This window comes from Anabrus simplex, chromosome 6, assembly GCF_040414725.1.
Source record: "Anabrus simplex isolate iqAnaSimp1 chromosome 6, ASM4041472v1, whole genome shotgun sequence".
Lineage (NCBI taxonomy): Eukaryota > Metazoa > Arthropoda > Insecta > Orthoptera > Tettigoniidae > Anabrus > Anabrus simplex.
In genome coordinates, this window is record NC_090270.1 from 114,581,845 (window position 1) to 114,599,314 (window position 17,470).

At 35.9% G+C, this 17,470-nt stretch overlaps 1 protein-coding gene across 4 annotated transcripts in view; it reads left to right on the forward strand.

The window, feature by feature from the left end:
* Positions 1 to 17,470, forward strand: part of PGAP1 (GPI inositol-deacylase) — a 202,261-nt gene that overhangs the window by 97,463 nt on the left and 87,328 nt on the right. For all 4 annotated transcript variants that reach the window (XR_011018454.1, XM_068228327.1, XM_068228328.1 and 1 more), the window contains exons 9-10: positions 2,024 to 2,143; positions 8,855 to 9,073. Coding sequence is in view for 3 of the 4 variants with exons in the window: in XM_068228327.1 (XP_068084428.1) it covers positions 2,024 to 2,143; positions 8,855 to 9,073 (339 nt within the window). In the remaining variant the exon portion in view is untranslated. The remainder of the gene's footprint in view (positions 1 to 2,023; positions 2,144 to 8,854; positions 9,074 to 17,470) is intronic.

Below are 17,470 nucleotides of genomic sequence, written 5' to 3' on the forward strand. Positions count from 1 at the left end.
AGTTTTGCAACATCCAGTTACAAGAATGTTTTTACCTTTTGCTTCTTATTGAGTAAAGAACCCGTTCCTCTCAATTTGTTTACAAGTTCCCGCATTGTATCTTTATATGGAGGGCATACACATGGAAATTGTGTTATGAATCATCTGATGACTTCTCTGCAAGTTTCTGTTTTCACACAACTTCTTCTTCTTATTCTTCTTCTTCTTCTTCTTCTTCTTCTTCTTCTTCTTCTTCTTCTTCTTCTTCTTCTTCTGCTTCCAGACTTTTGGGCCAGATTGTGAATCAAGAGCCTCCACAGTTGTCTATTTCTCTACCTCTCTCTTCCCTCCTCCAATATTTCTTCTACTTTTACTCCTCTTTTCTGTATACTCTCCTTCACTGTATCCATCCACCTCTTTCTGGGCTGGTACGATGACCTAGCTGTTGGGCCCCTTTAAAGACCAAACAGAACACCTTTCTGGGTCTTCCCCATTGTCTTCTTCCAATTAACTTCTCTGTAAATACTAGCTTTGGAACTCTTTATCTTCTTCCATTCTCATCATGTGTCCTAACCATTTCAGCTTACCAGTCGCTATCTTGTCTTGCAGTTTAGGGAATCCAATATTCTCTTTTTGATTTCTACATTTCTGATCTTATCCCGTCATGTCTTCCACATTATTCCTCTAAGAAATTTCATCTGCTTTCATCTTGTTTTGTTGTTGTTGTTGTTGTTGTCGTCTGTCTGCCCACTTCATATGTCAAAATTGGTGTGTAATATATTGAGTACAGAATTTTCTTGCATTTCTCTGGGACGTCCCAGTTCCACACAGTACCCCTCACACATTGGTAAAACCCATTGGCTTGTTGGATTCTCTTTCCAATTTCTTCATTTATTTTCCCATCTCCTGCAAGTATACTCCCCAAATATTTGAATTTTTTCACAACTTCTAATGGTCTTCCTTTTACTTCAAATTTCCTCTTCCTTCTCTGTTACCTCTTGTCATCACTACTGTCTTACTCTTCTCCACACTTATTTTTATTTTCATTCCATATTCCTCTGTCTTCTGATTCCATTACTGTGTACACATGTTGAGACATTATGTGAATTATACTCTGAACTAACACTTCATAACTCAGGAACATTTGGAGTGACAGTTCAACACTTGTTAAAAGTTCTAAGCACAGAGCACAACTTGAGGGAATTGCTGTGCTTGTTGCTATGCCATGGAGGAGTGATGAGTCAATGGCAGGCAGGCACTGTGGAGGTGCTCACTGTGTTTTAGCCGCCATGGGTAAAGGCGTAGGATATATCCATGGTATGTTCTGATAGTTGTAAGGGACAACTGAAAGGTGGTCACACAAGGTCTCTCAACTTGGGAGTGACAGTTGAGTGTGATATTCCTTCTACTTACTTCTACCAAATTCCTCACATTTTTCTTTCCTATCTTGGTCAACCCTTGTACTCTTTCCAACCCTGTTGGTACTAGGTTACAAGTCCTAGGATGTCTACTTTTAACATCTTTCGTAGCCTTCACCTTTTCTTTCCCGATACTTTCATTCTTTGAAGAGCTAGAATATTTTTCCTTTCTGATCAGCATTAACAGGGATGTTTGCCTATAGTTGTACTTCCCCTTAAAACCAGAATTACCACGTCTACCTTCTGCTCTGCAACTTTCAGAACATAGTTGTTTTCAAAGCACTGGCCAGTAAGGAACATTTCAGCTACAATAAGCTATTACCCTGAATATCAAACTTCAGGGACTGTGCAATGAATTTCAGTCTGGTTGCATTATAGTATTGTAGTGTTGAAAATGATAGTTACCGATCCCATCTCACAATCCATTAACATAATTTTATCATTTTTAATGAACTAGTTTAAACATATCCAATGCTTAATAAATGGCATCTCTGCCTTTCTAGTGCATAGTTGATGAGTATGCATTCAGGTCATTTCTACAAAACATAAGAGATGTGTAATGGTGCTTGCTTTCTGAAATTCCTCAAATTTTCCAGTCAATTCATAATTGTTTGTGTTATTTTCAGTTCAGCATTGCAGAAAGCTGTTCAACTAAAACTACACACACCAAGACCATCTGGTTTTACCAAAAATAAACCTGTAAAAGTCCGTTTAATTCTGGATCCTGCTTGTAAATATACTGTACGGTAAGAGAGAGAGATTTTTCTTGATCAGAATTTCTTCTGTAGGAGTGACCTAGAGAGAAATGCTCCTAAAAATCCTTGAAAATGGAAAGTGCTATAAATATAGTCAATTTCTCTCCCCTTTTTTTGCTGCAAATCTATATAAATGAAAATGACATTTTGTTTGTACTCTTCAATTTGTTTGCCTCATACTTAATTTTTATCTTGGATTAGGTATACAAAAGCCAAAAGTGGGTTCAGTTCTCTGTCTGTCTGTCTGCCTGCCTGTCTGCCTGTCTGTCTGTTCATTTGTGTGAATATCATGGGAAAACAACTTTCCAGAATTTTTGAAACTCTGTATTTAAGTACAGGGATAAGCAGCAGGTGCACTAGGATGTGTTGGAGCATCATAAAGCAAATTGAAAAGAAAAAGAAAAAAACACAGTACTGTAGTGTTGTGTACTGTACGCTATCTTATCACAGACTAGCTGAGACAATGATATCACTATTCAAGATGTATGGATCGGGCAGCTATTGCTGCATCATCCACTCTCCCAGACACGGCACAGGGAATAACCGACAACTCAACTGATGCTCACACTGTACAAGTATGTCGACCATTTTCCCACAAATTTACAAGAAATCTAACCTTAAAGTTACATCATATTAGGTACGACATAGAACCTAAACTACTTATTAGCAATGCTGAACTATGTCCAGCAAGGGACTCAAAGGGTTAAACATGCAGAAATTTGTGAATATTCATGACAAGTTTAGCTCTGAGGTTGTAAATTATTACATCGACAGTGGACATACTGTTTCATAAATAACTGTTGGGGAAAGAAAATCTAAATAAATGTCCGCTAGAATTCCTGAAGCGGGTGATCTCATAGCCAGTCCATACGGATCATGAAATTTCTAAATATTAATGAAAATGCCTACCAGGCAAAAATAAAAGCTTATCAATATATGGGTTTAAAAATTAAAGTCGCCAAATTGGGCGAAGATGTTAACTTCTTGAAGCAATGTATTATGCACAATTTAACACCGAACTTTCTGAAAGGAACGCTCAAAAAACATCGTACCACACCACATTCCGTCCAAGCCCAACAAAAAACGAACAAAATTTGGTTGAAACACGAACTTTGTTTTTTATATAAGAAAAAATTGTTTTTAAACAGTAAACTTTACGAGACTCACCTTGAAGCAGTCAATCTGCTTCCTGGCATTCAATGGAATTTATTTCTAAATCAGGTTAATAATAAAATGTTTGACATACTCTCACAAAAACAGTTTACGTTAGAGAAGAAATTAGCTGTATTAAAAATGAACAGAAATGCATCAAAAACTCAGCCCAAAGAAACTACTTTGCTAAGAAACTCAATCGAGAATTTCTATCCTCCTGTTGTCAATCTTTCGAACGTAATTTTAACCACGGAAGAAACTGCCATTTTAGCGAAGGGTCCGAAGCATAATTGGCCTAATATGAATGAAATGAACGCAGTCACTAACTTAATGATTGAGTCGGAAGCTACAATCAATAAAATGCCGCTAGAAGATCGAGACGAAATTAGATTTGAAGTAAAAAAAAAATTAGATAAGATGTTCAGTTCTAATAAAGTAAATAAAAGAAATCCCCCTATCAATTCTAATGCCAATAATTTTACTTCTGAAAATTAAAAATAACGATCTGATTGTCACAAAAGCGGATAAAGGAAATACTACAGTTATCATGGACAAAACTAATTACATATCTAAAACCAAAGAATTTTTTAACAACAGCACGTTTACAATAATCAATAATCAATAAAGATCCTACACAGAAAATACAGTGACAGTTAAAACAAACATTAAAGAATATATCTTTTCTTTTTACAGACCAAGAAAAATCAAAACTATTAAATATGAATCCAGGTCTACCCACAGTTAAAGCCCTCCCTAAAATACATAAAATTGACGTCCCTATCTGGCCTATTGTTAACTATAAACCCAGCCCCCTATATAAAATTGCGCAATTTGTTCAACGATTTTTAACTAGGAACTATCAATTTCTCTCTAAAAAATCCATCAAGAACACTACTGAACTAGTTGAAAAAATGAAGTCATTTACGGTACAACCCAACCATACCCTTCATTCTTTCGACATAGTAAATATGTATCCAAGCATACCCACATCCAAACTTTTCTCCATTATTGAAGATAACCTTAACAAACAGAGCTCTCTCAGCAAATTAGAAATACAAGATTTTATTTCTCTTCTGAAACTGGTCATCAACAATAATTTCTTTAAATTCGATGAAACCATCTATCAACAAAATGGACTGGCTATGGGATCACCCGCTTCGGGAATTCTAGCAGACATTTATTTAGATTTTCTGGAATACACAAAAATAAATAGCAATACTTTTCCAAACATCCTCATGTGGGCCAGATATGTTGACGACACATTTGTTATAATGGATGAAGAAATCAAGAATGCGACCTCTACCCTGCAAGAACTAAACAATATTGACCCCCACATCAAATTTACACTTGAGTCTGAAAATAATAAAGCAATTAATTTTCTGGATTTAACTATCCTCAGAAATCCATCGGCTCTTTCATATAGAATTTTCAGAAAACAGACACAAACTGCCAATACTATTCGTCAAGATTCCATACACCCTCAAACACACAAACGTGCAGCGTATAATAGCATGGTTCATCGTGCATTCACGATACCTATGTCTAAAAAAGACCTCAATAGCGAACTCAACACTATAAGAGCAATCGCCAAATTCAACGGTTACAGCAGATCATTTATAGAACAGATAATCAATAAATTTCGACACCGGCCCAAGACTACTCTCACTAAAGAAAAACCTATAACTAACGTTTCATCTACTTTTACATTCAACAACGGTATCCATCAAATCACCAATGTTTTTCGAAAACATAACGTAAAAATCTTCTTCAGAACTAATAATAGGACCTCAGAAATTATACATAATTCAACATCAGTCAACACCTCTTAACAGATTTTCCAAATCTGGAATCTATAGATTCAAGTGTATCGACTGCAGCGCCTCCTATGTGGGACAAACAGGACGCAACTTCATAACCAGATATTCAGAGCACGTCAACACGGTAAGATATAACAAGTTTTCTGCTATAGGCCAACACATTCACGACTCTAATCATAAGTTTACTGATATAGAACATGATTTTGAAATACTTCAAATAGCAAATAAAGGGCCAATTATGAACATCGTTGAAAATTGTTTCATTCATTGCGATCAATATTTCAACCCTAACTATAATTTAAATGAAATTTCCGAGAAAACTAATATTCTTTATGATCTCTTAATTAAATGGCTAAGAAATATTAGACCACCTAAAAACAATTCGATCTTTCAAACCATACGCAGTACATATCCACATCATTTACCCCCACTACCACATCCTTCCGCTCCACCTTAGCTCCGTGACAATCGCTCCGCCTCTACCCCTCCCCTCTCCTCCCTTACGCCTCGCCCCTTAACCTTATAATTGCATCCATCAGTCCAGCTCTGTCCGCCGATCACTCAGGCTGCTCAAGGTGAGTTCGTTTCTAGTATTCTCTGGGTTTTTCTAGACTTTTCTTTTTGATCTTTCCTTCCGATCTTTTGCCTAATTCGACTTCTAATTTCTTCCCCAGGTTCCTCAACCCATATTGAAGTGGGAATTAATTCTTTGGATCTTACCAAGTTCATGTTTACGTTTATTTTCCGGAACCAAACTACAGAACACACATAGTGTCAACTTCATATGACAATAAACCTCACAGCATAATTTAACAGTTTTAGAAAACTAAAGTTATATATAAGCTGGACAAACTGCCATGGGTATACAACAACGGAGTCGTCATTTTAACGGATTTTAAAGTGGAATGCAACTTCATCTACCATATTTTATTTTATATTCACCTGTGCAAATGTTATAGTGTGTTTTTAAAGTTGTTTTAAAGTCATATTTCATATTCATCCATGCAGATGTTATAGTGTGTATAAAGTTGTTTTAGGGTTTTATTGTGTTTGCCCGATTTGACTTTGTGGCTGATGATGGCACATATCTGGTGCCGAAACTAGTACCTCATTTGAACGATATGTGATTCTTTCACATTAATAAATATCTTTGTATTGAATAGGAGGAACCCTCTTAATCTTTAAATATTGTAAAAATATTGAAAAGGTGGACACTCAAAAAAACTTTATTTTAGAAAGGTAGATTATAAGTTGTCATCAAGTCTTCTATGAAGGAAAATGTTTCTGCTAGATGGTATACAAGTCGATTTGGTGTATCGATTTTATGTATCTGGCTGTAGTTCTGTCCAAAGTTTTCAGATTTTTGTATGAAAGGTACGGCCATGTTATCTCAATTGCATATGATGCTATCGATGCAACTTTCAGCTTGAATAATAGCATTGCTGTTCTTAGTGAAAGGAATTTGAGATTGCTAATCTCCATTGCAGCCTTTATCGCAGCCACTGTTCTATCTTCAATGTGTCTTGTAAAGTGAATCCAGTGGCTTGTAGACTCACCCTTAAATATTTGAAAGATTTGACTATTCAGTTGTTTGGTTCCCGCAGGTAAATATATCCATTGATGACATTTTCCCCTTCTTTCCGGAACTTCATGACCTTCGTCTTACTCTGGTTTATATGCATATTATTCTTTTGAGACCATTCCACTGGTATTCTGCATGGTACAGCACGGGCTGTAATGGTCGTAGGAGTCTTAAATTTCGTAGATATGCTAACTAAGCAATGCGCTCACGAATTATGCCACAGAAATTATTAGTTCCAAGTTTTGCCACCAGTTGAAAATATGGCGCTGTAAGCGGTCAGAACGTGCAATATTCCGTAACTCTGATGTCGAAATGTTCTTCCAGTAGAACTGCATTGTGTCAATTCCTTGCTTGTTGCTTGGTTATGGATGTTGATTCCTTTGGTGAAGTAAATCTTCGTTGTAACTAAAGTAAGTTGAATTTTTCCTTGTGAAACAAATTGCATATTGGGAAGAGAGACAGTGCACTACTAGTGAAGTTGTTTTATCAGAATGGCAACAATAGCAATGCTGCATTGCTGGAATATCACCAACAGAAACAGCAGAGAACAGGTCCCATGACAAGTAATGGGCTGAAGAAAATAATTAAGAAATTCGAGGAAACAGGTGAATTAGGTGTCGCACCAGGGAGAGGACGGCGGCCCATCCCCATAGATGTTGTTGGTGAAGTTCCTGTAGCTGTAGCAGACCATACAGCACATTCTTCCAATTCTCTAATCAGTGCTCTAGCTGTGTCGTGTGTATTGTTGCTATCCTGGTTCACAAGATTTTGTGGTGCATTTTCCAGTGGTATCCCTAAAAACTTCATATTGTTCACAGATTGAAACCCCAAGATGTTGCACAACACCGTGACTTTGGCCTTTGGTTTCTGGCACCTGTGGAAGTCTACAACATGTGGACAGACGAGGCGCATTTTACTCTGGAGGGTGCAGTGAATGCACAGAACTGTCGCATATGGGGTTCGACTCCTCCAAACATTATGCAAGAACAACCATTGCATTCAGCTTACATGACTGTTTGTGTGGTTTTACAAGCTCCTTCATTCTTGGTCCATTTTTCTTAAAGGAGATGACCTCTCATGGACCAAGTAGGTGTACAGTGACATCTGCAAGTTATAAGGACCTCCTTGTGCAACACGTGATTCCATCTTTGCAGGAACGCAACTGTGACCACGCAGTTATTTTTATGCAAGATGGGGCAACACCACATATTACTCGCCAAGTGAAAGAATTGCTTCAAGAAACCTTCATTAACGACCGCATTATCTCTGGGTATTTTCCAGATGCGCTGCCTTAAAAGTTCCCCTACCTAAATCCATGTGACTACAGGTTGTGGGGATATTTTAAAGATTGTGTCTGTCGGGGGCATGTCTGGTCTCCACCTGATCTAAAGGCTAGCATACAACATCTCGCTCTGATTTCACCCGATATGCTGCAGGCAACTGCCGACCATGCCACGTTATCATGTGTTTGATCTTTCCTACCTTTTTTCTGTGCTCCCTACCATTGCAGGCCATATTTTTGCCTGGTTGCAAAACTTGGAACTAATAATTTTTATGGCATAATTCACGAGTGCATCGCTTAGTTAGCATATCTATGAAATTTAAGAATCCTACGATCATTAGCCCATGCTGTACCGCACTTAATACCATAACTTTAATTGTGGACACCCGGTATATACTATATGGTTTTGATAAGCACATATGTTTTGGTTGGTGATTCTCACTGGTCCTTTATTTGCAATAGGAAGTTCTTATTAAGCCCTATTTTTGAGTTACTGTTAACTTCCATTATTAAACGACTGTGGTTGTGGGACAGTATTAGAGGACTTTAAAAAATAGTAGAGCTGTTATACTTAAATTATTACTCCAAATATCAGCTTCCTTATTTTAGGAGATGAAATTAGCATTTGATTCATGGGTCACTCCTGTATTGATTATATTAGTTGTACAGTATATAAGTTATATTTTTAATATCTTTGTACAGTTTGAATATTAATATGTTTGAAGATTTCTTATTTTAATTGTGGTAGAGTAACTAATGTGTGTGTTAAAATATTACTGTTAATATTTGCAACTGAGTAGGAAGTGTTCATATTGTATTTCAGTTTGTCCTAAATTGTTTCTTTTTTCTTTTCTCCCTCTCTCCATTAGCATACAGAGTTCATTTCTCGATAGCCTAGGACAGCTGGTTCGCTTCTATGTTACTCTTTTATTGCCTTATGTGGCATCAATACTGCTCCTAACTTTGCGCTGGCAGTTACTGTCTCTAGCAAGAGATGGCCAGTGTGTCATGTTTCATACTGCACTTGGATCTGGAGCTAAGCCATACTATATTCTACCTGTAGTCAAAGTAGGCTCTCGACTTCTTGGGTAAGTAACGCTCTGTCCATCAAATATCTTAACTAATGTTTCATTTGAAAATCTTACCCACTAGGATTTCTAGTATTAAAAACACATATATACATTTCCATCATAGTCCATTATTGCTATTTTTTGCTATTGATTGCATTAAACTTAGCTATATTTTTACTGTGTACAGTTTAAATATTACCGAGCTTGATAGCTGCAGTCGCTTAAGTGCGGCCAGTGTCCAGTATTCGGGAGATAGTAGGTTCGAACCCCACTGTCGGCAGCCCTGAAAATGGTTTTCCGTGGTTTCCCATTTTCACACCAGGCAAATGCTGGGGCTGTACCTTAATTAAGGCCACGGCCGCTTCCTTCCCACTCCTAGCCCTCTCCTGTCCCATCGTCGCCATAAGACCTATCTGTGTCGGTGCGACGTAAAGCAAGTAGCAAAAAAAAAAAAAAAAAAAAGTTTAAATATTTATATGTGTGAAAATTCTTACTTTAATTGTGCTAGTGTAATTAAAGTGGGTGTTAAGATATTACTTCTAATATTTGCAGTATGCAGAGATCTTACTCTTACCTTGCATATAGATAGACTCTTATTACTTCAAGCTCAAAACTTCGTTGTTAGGAAAAACCAGTAACCATCACTGTTATGTCTTTCAGGATATAGTCTTGAAGAACAACTGAAAAACCACAGAAGTGCTTAGTTCATGGTTATTGAAATTCTGGTGTTGTAGAATAAATAAATAAATGAATAAATCAAAACTTAATGTCAGATCAGAAGTTTTCTGCTACCATATTTGACAGTAGACCTACGACTGTCTGGCCAAGTGTTGGGCGGCCAATGCCAAACCTGACACCCCATGAGAGAACCAATGGCTTCAGGTGGAGGAGTTCTCTCCTGGAAGGCTTAATGAAGCCTTTGTGGACGAAATGCCTCATAAATTCATTAAAAAGACCTCAATGGCAGCAAAGGTACTTTGGTACACTGGAGCTGGTGAAAGAGGCAATCTGCAGTCCATCGCTTTAGTGGGTAAAGAGCACGACAGTTCCACATGTTAGTGGTTAGTACCTCAGGGCTAACAACCTTGAGAGGTAACAACCGTCACCCTCTAGGGTGACCCCACGATATATACTTGTTGGACTCAACATCAGAGAAATATCAACAAAAATATTACCCTAGGTGGTAACCAAGCCCCCCCAGTCATGATGGGGCAAGCAGATCATCGGATTCTGGGGAGCCTGCACCTTCATGTACTCCACCACTACTGCCCTCACATAAACAATAACAGAAAAAGAAAAGGAACATTACTTACCTAGCTACAGCGAATATGAAGATAGGTAAACTAAAACATACCCTTGAAGTGTTGGACAAGTACATCATCATTACAAGAGACTCGGTTCACAGATGAAGACACAATGGAAACTGAACGATACCGGATTTATAAAAGGAAACGACGTAAGAGGGTGATGAAGACAGTTCCACACCTGGGCACTGGCTTTCCTGTACACCATAGAATGGTTGACCATATATTAGAATTAATCTCACCCCATGGCAGAACCTCCTCACTATCCTTCAGGTCCCATAACAGAGTGTATACCATAGCGAACGTCCATGCACTTACAAGTGACACTAATAGGAAAGATCTGGAAGCAGTAGAGTTCTACTGGAACACCCTTGAAGACACCCTAGACAAGATCCCAAACCAGCACAGCACATACTCATGAGCGACTTCAACGCACAAGTCGACAAGGAGAAGAAATACCGCAGGGTAGTAGGCAGTTACCCAGCCGACAAAAAGAGACCAACAGAAATGGCTAGCGACTCTTAGACCTTTGTGACAAATACAACGTGGTCCTAAAATTAACCGTGTCCGAGCGATTGCCTAGAAAGGCCATGACCTGGAAGAGTCCAAATCACATGCTGGGTGAATTTTAGACAGACCATGTGGCTATTGACAGGAGATGCCACAGGAATATACAGAACGTCAAGGTCTTGGGAGGAGCCAACCTCGACTCTGACCACTATCTCTCCCTAGTAAAGACTAACTCACAACCCTTGAGGAAAGCAACCAAAATTCCTCGAGGATACCTAGGTTCAACACCCAACGGCTGAGCGATGAGGATTGTGACTACCAGACCACTCTTACCTCGCATATAGATAGAATGAACAGAAATAGGGGTCGCCTACTCTAAAAATGGCTCTGCCGGATGCCGTTCAAGAAACCATCCCTGCTTCATCTAACAAAGGCAAGCAACCCTGGTGGACCACAGAATGCGATGAGGCTATTAAGGAAAGGTGCAGAGCCTGGATCAAGTAGAACCAGCTCAAAAATGAGCCCAACCATCAGCATTCATTGCACAAAGAAACACAACAGCGAGCATCATCTGCAAAACAAAGAGGGACAAGGGACTCAAGAAACTGTCTACCTCATACATGGCCCCCACCCTACATCTCCGCGGGCCAGAAGCTCCAAATGAACAACAGAGACTGCACCAACACCTTTGCAGAGTACAGTAGAAGTCTACTATAACGAGTACGGTATACAACGAGAACACCGTTATAACGTCTGTTTTTGTCTGTCCCTTCAAAATTCCTGTATTAAACTGTGTATTATCTTCAGTTACAGTGAGAGCCCTATCACTGCTGCATCTGTTATTACGAGTGATTAAACGTGCACGATTTTTTCTGCTACTGATATTTATGCACCCAGCCATTATATTACATGTGATTGATCATCTTCGGTATCGTTTCCTCGCTATTACCACTAGTGAGCTCTCTAGTCGACATTCAAAGGCGATGTTGAAGTCGATTAGTAATACCCATCGACTGCTATTCCGTAAAGAAAAATGGAAATGAATGAGGAGAACATGTTTTCGTAATAAATGCGTAAATAACGTGTCCGATAGCAGTTGTTAAATTCACAATTAAGTATTTATTTATTTTCCACCTAGTCGATACAATGATTGCTTAATGCAACTTTAAATGGTCAAAAGTGGTACATGTTTCTTATATTATCAACATCTTCAGCCACATAACACTGTTTAGATGAAAAATATATAAAATTGACAAAGTAATGCTTTAGATGAAGTGTCCTTAAAATTAACATAAGATTGACAAGATTAAAACAAACAAATAACTCAAGAGAAAATATATAAATTATTTCTACAATAGAAAGCAGTCGTCAAGGAAACACTTGTACAATATTCCATAGAGAAATTGTCCTAATAAATATTCTTTTCTTAATAATTCATGAAAAAAGATCAATTTATAAATTAAAAATTATACAATTTATAAGTAATTATCGAAATGAAGAAATCCTGATATCACAGTGCGGCTCTTATTATTAATGTAGATGAAAATATAACTAATTCCTAGTTGTCAAATTTTATTAAGCCTGCTTTCCTTTGGAACAGTAACTCCTGTCATTCTTTCACAGTTTTGCGCCGGGTGTAATATTGATGATGCGTTCTTCCTTGCTCTTGCACCTGAGGAGGTGGAGGAGCGGGGGATATAGGTGTGTCAAGAACTTCCTTGCTGTCACCTATAGCTTCAACTGAGGAGGAATAAGTTGTAGGGCTATCTGTAGGTGGAGAAATTCCAATTCTTTTTTCGTGATCCTTCTCAAGCATTTTCAAATATACTAGAATTTGATAATATAATGGATTCTTATATTCTACAGCCTCATTAAGGTTATCCTTTTTCTTTACAAGTTGGTCTAGATGAATGTACAGGTCTTCATAAGTGTTCATTAAGCTGCCCTTTTTTAACTTTTTTATGATGGTCAGGTCTTGTTCTATGTTGGTAAATTTATGACCTGTGGCAGTCATGTGTGATCCCATTGCTGAGAATCTTCTATGTTTTTCAGCATTCACATGTTCCAAATATCTAACTTTAAAATTGCGGCCAGATTGTCCTATGTATGTATTTTTACATTCAAAGCATGTGAGTTTATATATTCCGGAATCAAAAAATTTATCTTTTCCCGAGAGATTTATTGTATCATGGTTGAAAATACTATGTTTCATGTTGTTATTGGTGGAAAATGCAATTTTGAAATTTTTTCTCTTAAATAAATTTGTTATTACATGAATGTTTGGATTATTATATGTGAACTTGATATATTTTTCAGTTTTACTAGGTTTGACTGCTAATTTAGATTGTTGCTTCTCCGAAAATTTATTAATTATTTTATCAATCATGTTATTGTTGAAACCATTCAAGAGGGCTTGTTGTCGGATAAACAACAGTTCTTTATTCCTTTCAGATTTGGATAAAGGAATACTAAACGCTCTGTTAACGTAACTATAATATGCTGATCTTTTCTGTGCCTCAGGGTGTAACGAGTTGTTCTTGATAGTGGTCAGTGTGAAAGTGGATTTTCTGTGTATTTTGAAAGAAAATCCTTTTTCTTCTCTTGTTGTGACTATGTCCAGAAAATTCAGTGATTTTTCAACTTCTTCTTCTAAAGTGAATTTTATATTGGAATCCAAATTATTCAATATATTTAAAACTTTATTGCTATCGGTGAGTCTGTTATCTATTATAGCGTAAACATCGTCCACATAACGTGTCCAAAAATCCAAACCCCCTATTTGATTAATAATTTTCGTGTGTTCCAAATAGTCTAAGTATATATTAGCCAATATTCCTGAAGCTGGGGCTCCCATTGAGAGTCCTTTTTGTTGGTAAATTTTATTATTAAACGTAAAATAATTTTGATTTAACACGAATTTTAAAACATTAATAAAATCTTCAATTTCTGGTATGCTTACTAATTTGTTCTTCGTTAAATTCTTCTTAATGATTCTGATAGTGTCTTCTATTGGAATGTTTGTATACATGTTGGTTATGTCAAACGAACATGTCGTGTGAGATGATCCAAGTTTAAAATCTTTAACTAGATTGCAAAAATCCACTGAGTTTTTGATAGGTGTTTTACAATGAAATACGTATTTACTTGATAAGAAATTATGTATAAATCTAGAAGTTTTATAAATGGGGCTATTTTTGAAATTTATGATAGGTCTAATCGGTTCTCCCTGTTTATGTAATTTCGGTAGTGCTCTCGCAGTCGGGAGTCTAGGGTTCATATTTATTAATGTTTGCACATCATGTTCATTAAACAAGAAAGACGTGCTTTTTAATAGTTTTTTAAGATCCCTCTGAATATGTGATGTCGGGTCTTTATCAACTGTACTAAACGAATTGTTATTAAAAAATGTTTCTGTTTTTTCAATATAAACATTTCTATCTAGGGCTACAACTGTTCCTCCTTTATCTGCTTTTGTGATAATTAAGTTATTTAGTTTGATTTTTCGTTTCAAGTTATTAACCGCCTTGTTGGTGCCTCGAAGTGATTGTAAACCTTTTACTAAAATAGGAATTCTCTTCTTAGCTTCATACCTTATGTCATTCTGTAAGTCTACAGGTAGATTCTGTATTGCTGTTTCTGTTTCAGCTAATGTGGTGATTAAATCATAACTTTTGTTTGAACTTGGCCAATTGAAATTAGGGCCTTGACTTAAAATAGAGGTTTCTTCTTCATTAAATTCTATCTCAGACAAGTTTTTAATTGGAGGTGGATAAACACTATCATCAAACGTAACATTAGGAACTAACCTTCTTTCTTCTCTATTAGATGCTAAATTTTTCAACTTAAATAATTTATTATCCAAAATTTCTTGTTTCATTTTAAGTGTGTTCTCCATTTTTTCATTGATATGTTTCTGGAAAGAATCCCATTCCAGAGGAAGCAAGTTCAGTGGTGCTGAGAGGTGCGCGAAGTACATTTTCTCATTAAGAAGTTTCTTTCTTTTATACATAAATTGAATTTCTCTTTTTAACCATATTTTATTGACCTTCATTTGAGTAAACTTATGATGATTAGAATATATAGTTTTTCTTTGGGCACTTTTTAGAAAACTGGGAGTCAAATTATTTTTAAGGCACTCCTTCAAAAACACTATATCTTTTGTCACTTTAGCTATTTTCATCTTTAAGTTGAGGTAGGTGTTAGCTTCTTTGCTTGTCTGGTTGGCATTAGGATTACATAAAATCAGCTTCATGGTCCGTATCGCACTTCAATAGATTCACAATTAAGTATTTATTTATTTTCCACCTAGTCGATACAATGATTGCTTAATGCAACTTTTAATGGTCAAAAGTGGTACATGTTTCGTATATTATCAACATCTTCAGCCACATAACACTGTTTAGATGAAAAATATATAAAATTGACAAAGTAATGCTTTAGATGAAGTGTCCTTAAAATTAACATAAGATTGACAAGATTAAAACAAACAAATAACTCAAGAGAAAATATATAAATTATTTCTACAATAGAAAGCAGTCGTCAAGGAAACACTTGTACAATATTCCATAGAGAAATTGTCCTAATAAATATTCTTTTCTTAATAATTCATGAAAAAAAGATCAATTTATAAATTAAAAATTATACAATTTATAAGTAATTATCGAAATGAAGAAATCCTGATATCACAGTGCGGCTCTTATTATTAATGTAGATGAAAATATAACTAATTCCTAGTTCTTGACACACCTATATCCCCCGCTCCTCCACCTCCTCAGGTGCAAGAGCAAGGAAGAACGCATCATCAATATTACACCCGGCGCAAAACTGTGAAAGAATGACAGGAGTTACTGTTCCAAAGGAAAGCAGGCTTAATAAAATTTGACAACTAGGAATTAGTTATATTTTCATCTACATTAATAATAAGAGCCGCACTGTGATATCAGGATTTCTTCATTTCGATAATTACTTATAAATTGTATAATTTTTAATTTATAAATTGATCTTTTTTCATGAATTATTAAGAAAAGAATATTTATTAGGACAATTTCTCTATGGAATATTGTACAAGTGTTTCCTTGACGACTGCTTTCTATTGTAGAAATAATTTATATATTTTCTCTTGAGTTATTTGTTTGTTTTAATCTTGTCAATCTTATGTTAATTTTAAGGACACTTCATCTAAAGCATTACTTTGTCAATTTTATATATTTTTCATCTAAACAGTGTTATGTGGCTGAAGATGTTGATAATATACGAAACATGTACCACTTTTGACCATTAAAAGTTGCATTAAGCAATCATTGTATCGACTAGGTGGAAAATAAATAAATACTTAATTGTGAATCTATTGAAGTGCGATACGGACCATGAAGCTGATTTTATGAAATCCTAATGCCAACCAGGCAAGCAAAGAAGCTAACACCTACCTCAACTTAAAGATGAAAATAGCTAAAGTGACAAAAGATATAGTGTTTTTGAAGGAGTGCCTTAAAAATAATTTGACTCCCAGTTTTCTAAAAAGTGCCCAAAGAAAAACTATATATTCTAATCATCATAAGTTTACTCAAATGAAGGTCAATAAAATATGGTTAAAAAGAGAAATTCAATTTATGTATAAAAGAAAGAAACTTCTTAATGAGAAAATGTACTTCGCGCACCTCTCAGCACCACTGAACTTGCTTCCTCTGGAATGGGATTCTTTCCAGAAACATATCAATGAAAAAATGGAGAACACACTTAAAATGAAACAAGAAATTTTGGATAATAAATTATTTAAGTTGAAAAATTTAGCATCTAATAGAGAAGAAAGAAGGTTAGTTCCTAATGTTACGTTTGATGATAGTGTTTATCCACCTCCAATTAAAAACTTGTCTGAGATAGAATTTAATGAAGAAGAAACCTCTATTTTAAGTCAAGGCCCTAATTTCAATTGGCCAAGTTCAAACAAAAGTTATGATTTAATCACCACATTAGCTGAAACAGAAACAGCAATACAGAATCTACCTGTAGACTTACAGAATGACATAAGGTATGAAGCTAAGAAGAGAATTCCTATTTTAGTAAAAGGTTTACAATCACTTCGAGGCACCAACAAGGCGGTTAATAACTTGAAACGAAAAATCAAACTAAATAACTTAATTATCACAAAAGCAGATAAAGGAGGAACAGTTGTAGCCCTAGATAGAAATGTTTATATTGAAAAAACAGAAACATTTTTTAATAACAATTCGTTTAGTACAGTTGATAAAGACCCGACATCACATATTCAGAGGGATCTTAAAAAACTATTAAAAAGCACGTCTTTCTTGTTTAATGAACATAATGTGCAAACATTAATAAATATGAACCCTAGACTCCCGACTGCGAGAGCACTACCGAAATTACATAAACAGGGAGAACCGATTAGACCTATCATAAATTTCAAAAATAGCCCCATTTATAAAACTTCTAGATTTATACATAATTTCTTATCAAGTAAATATGTATTTCATTGTAAAACACCTATCAAAAACTCAGTGGATTTTTGCAATCTAGTTAAAGATTTTAAACTTGGATCATCTCACACGACATGTTCGTTTGACATAACCAACATGTATACAAA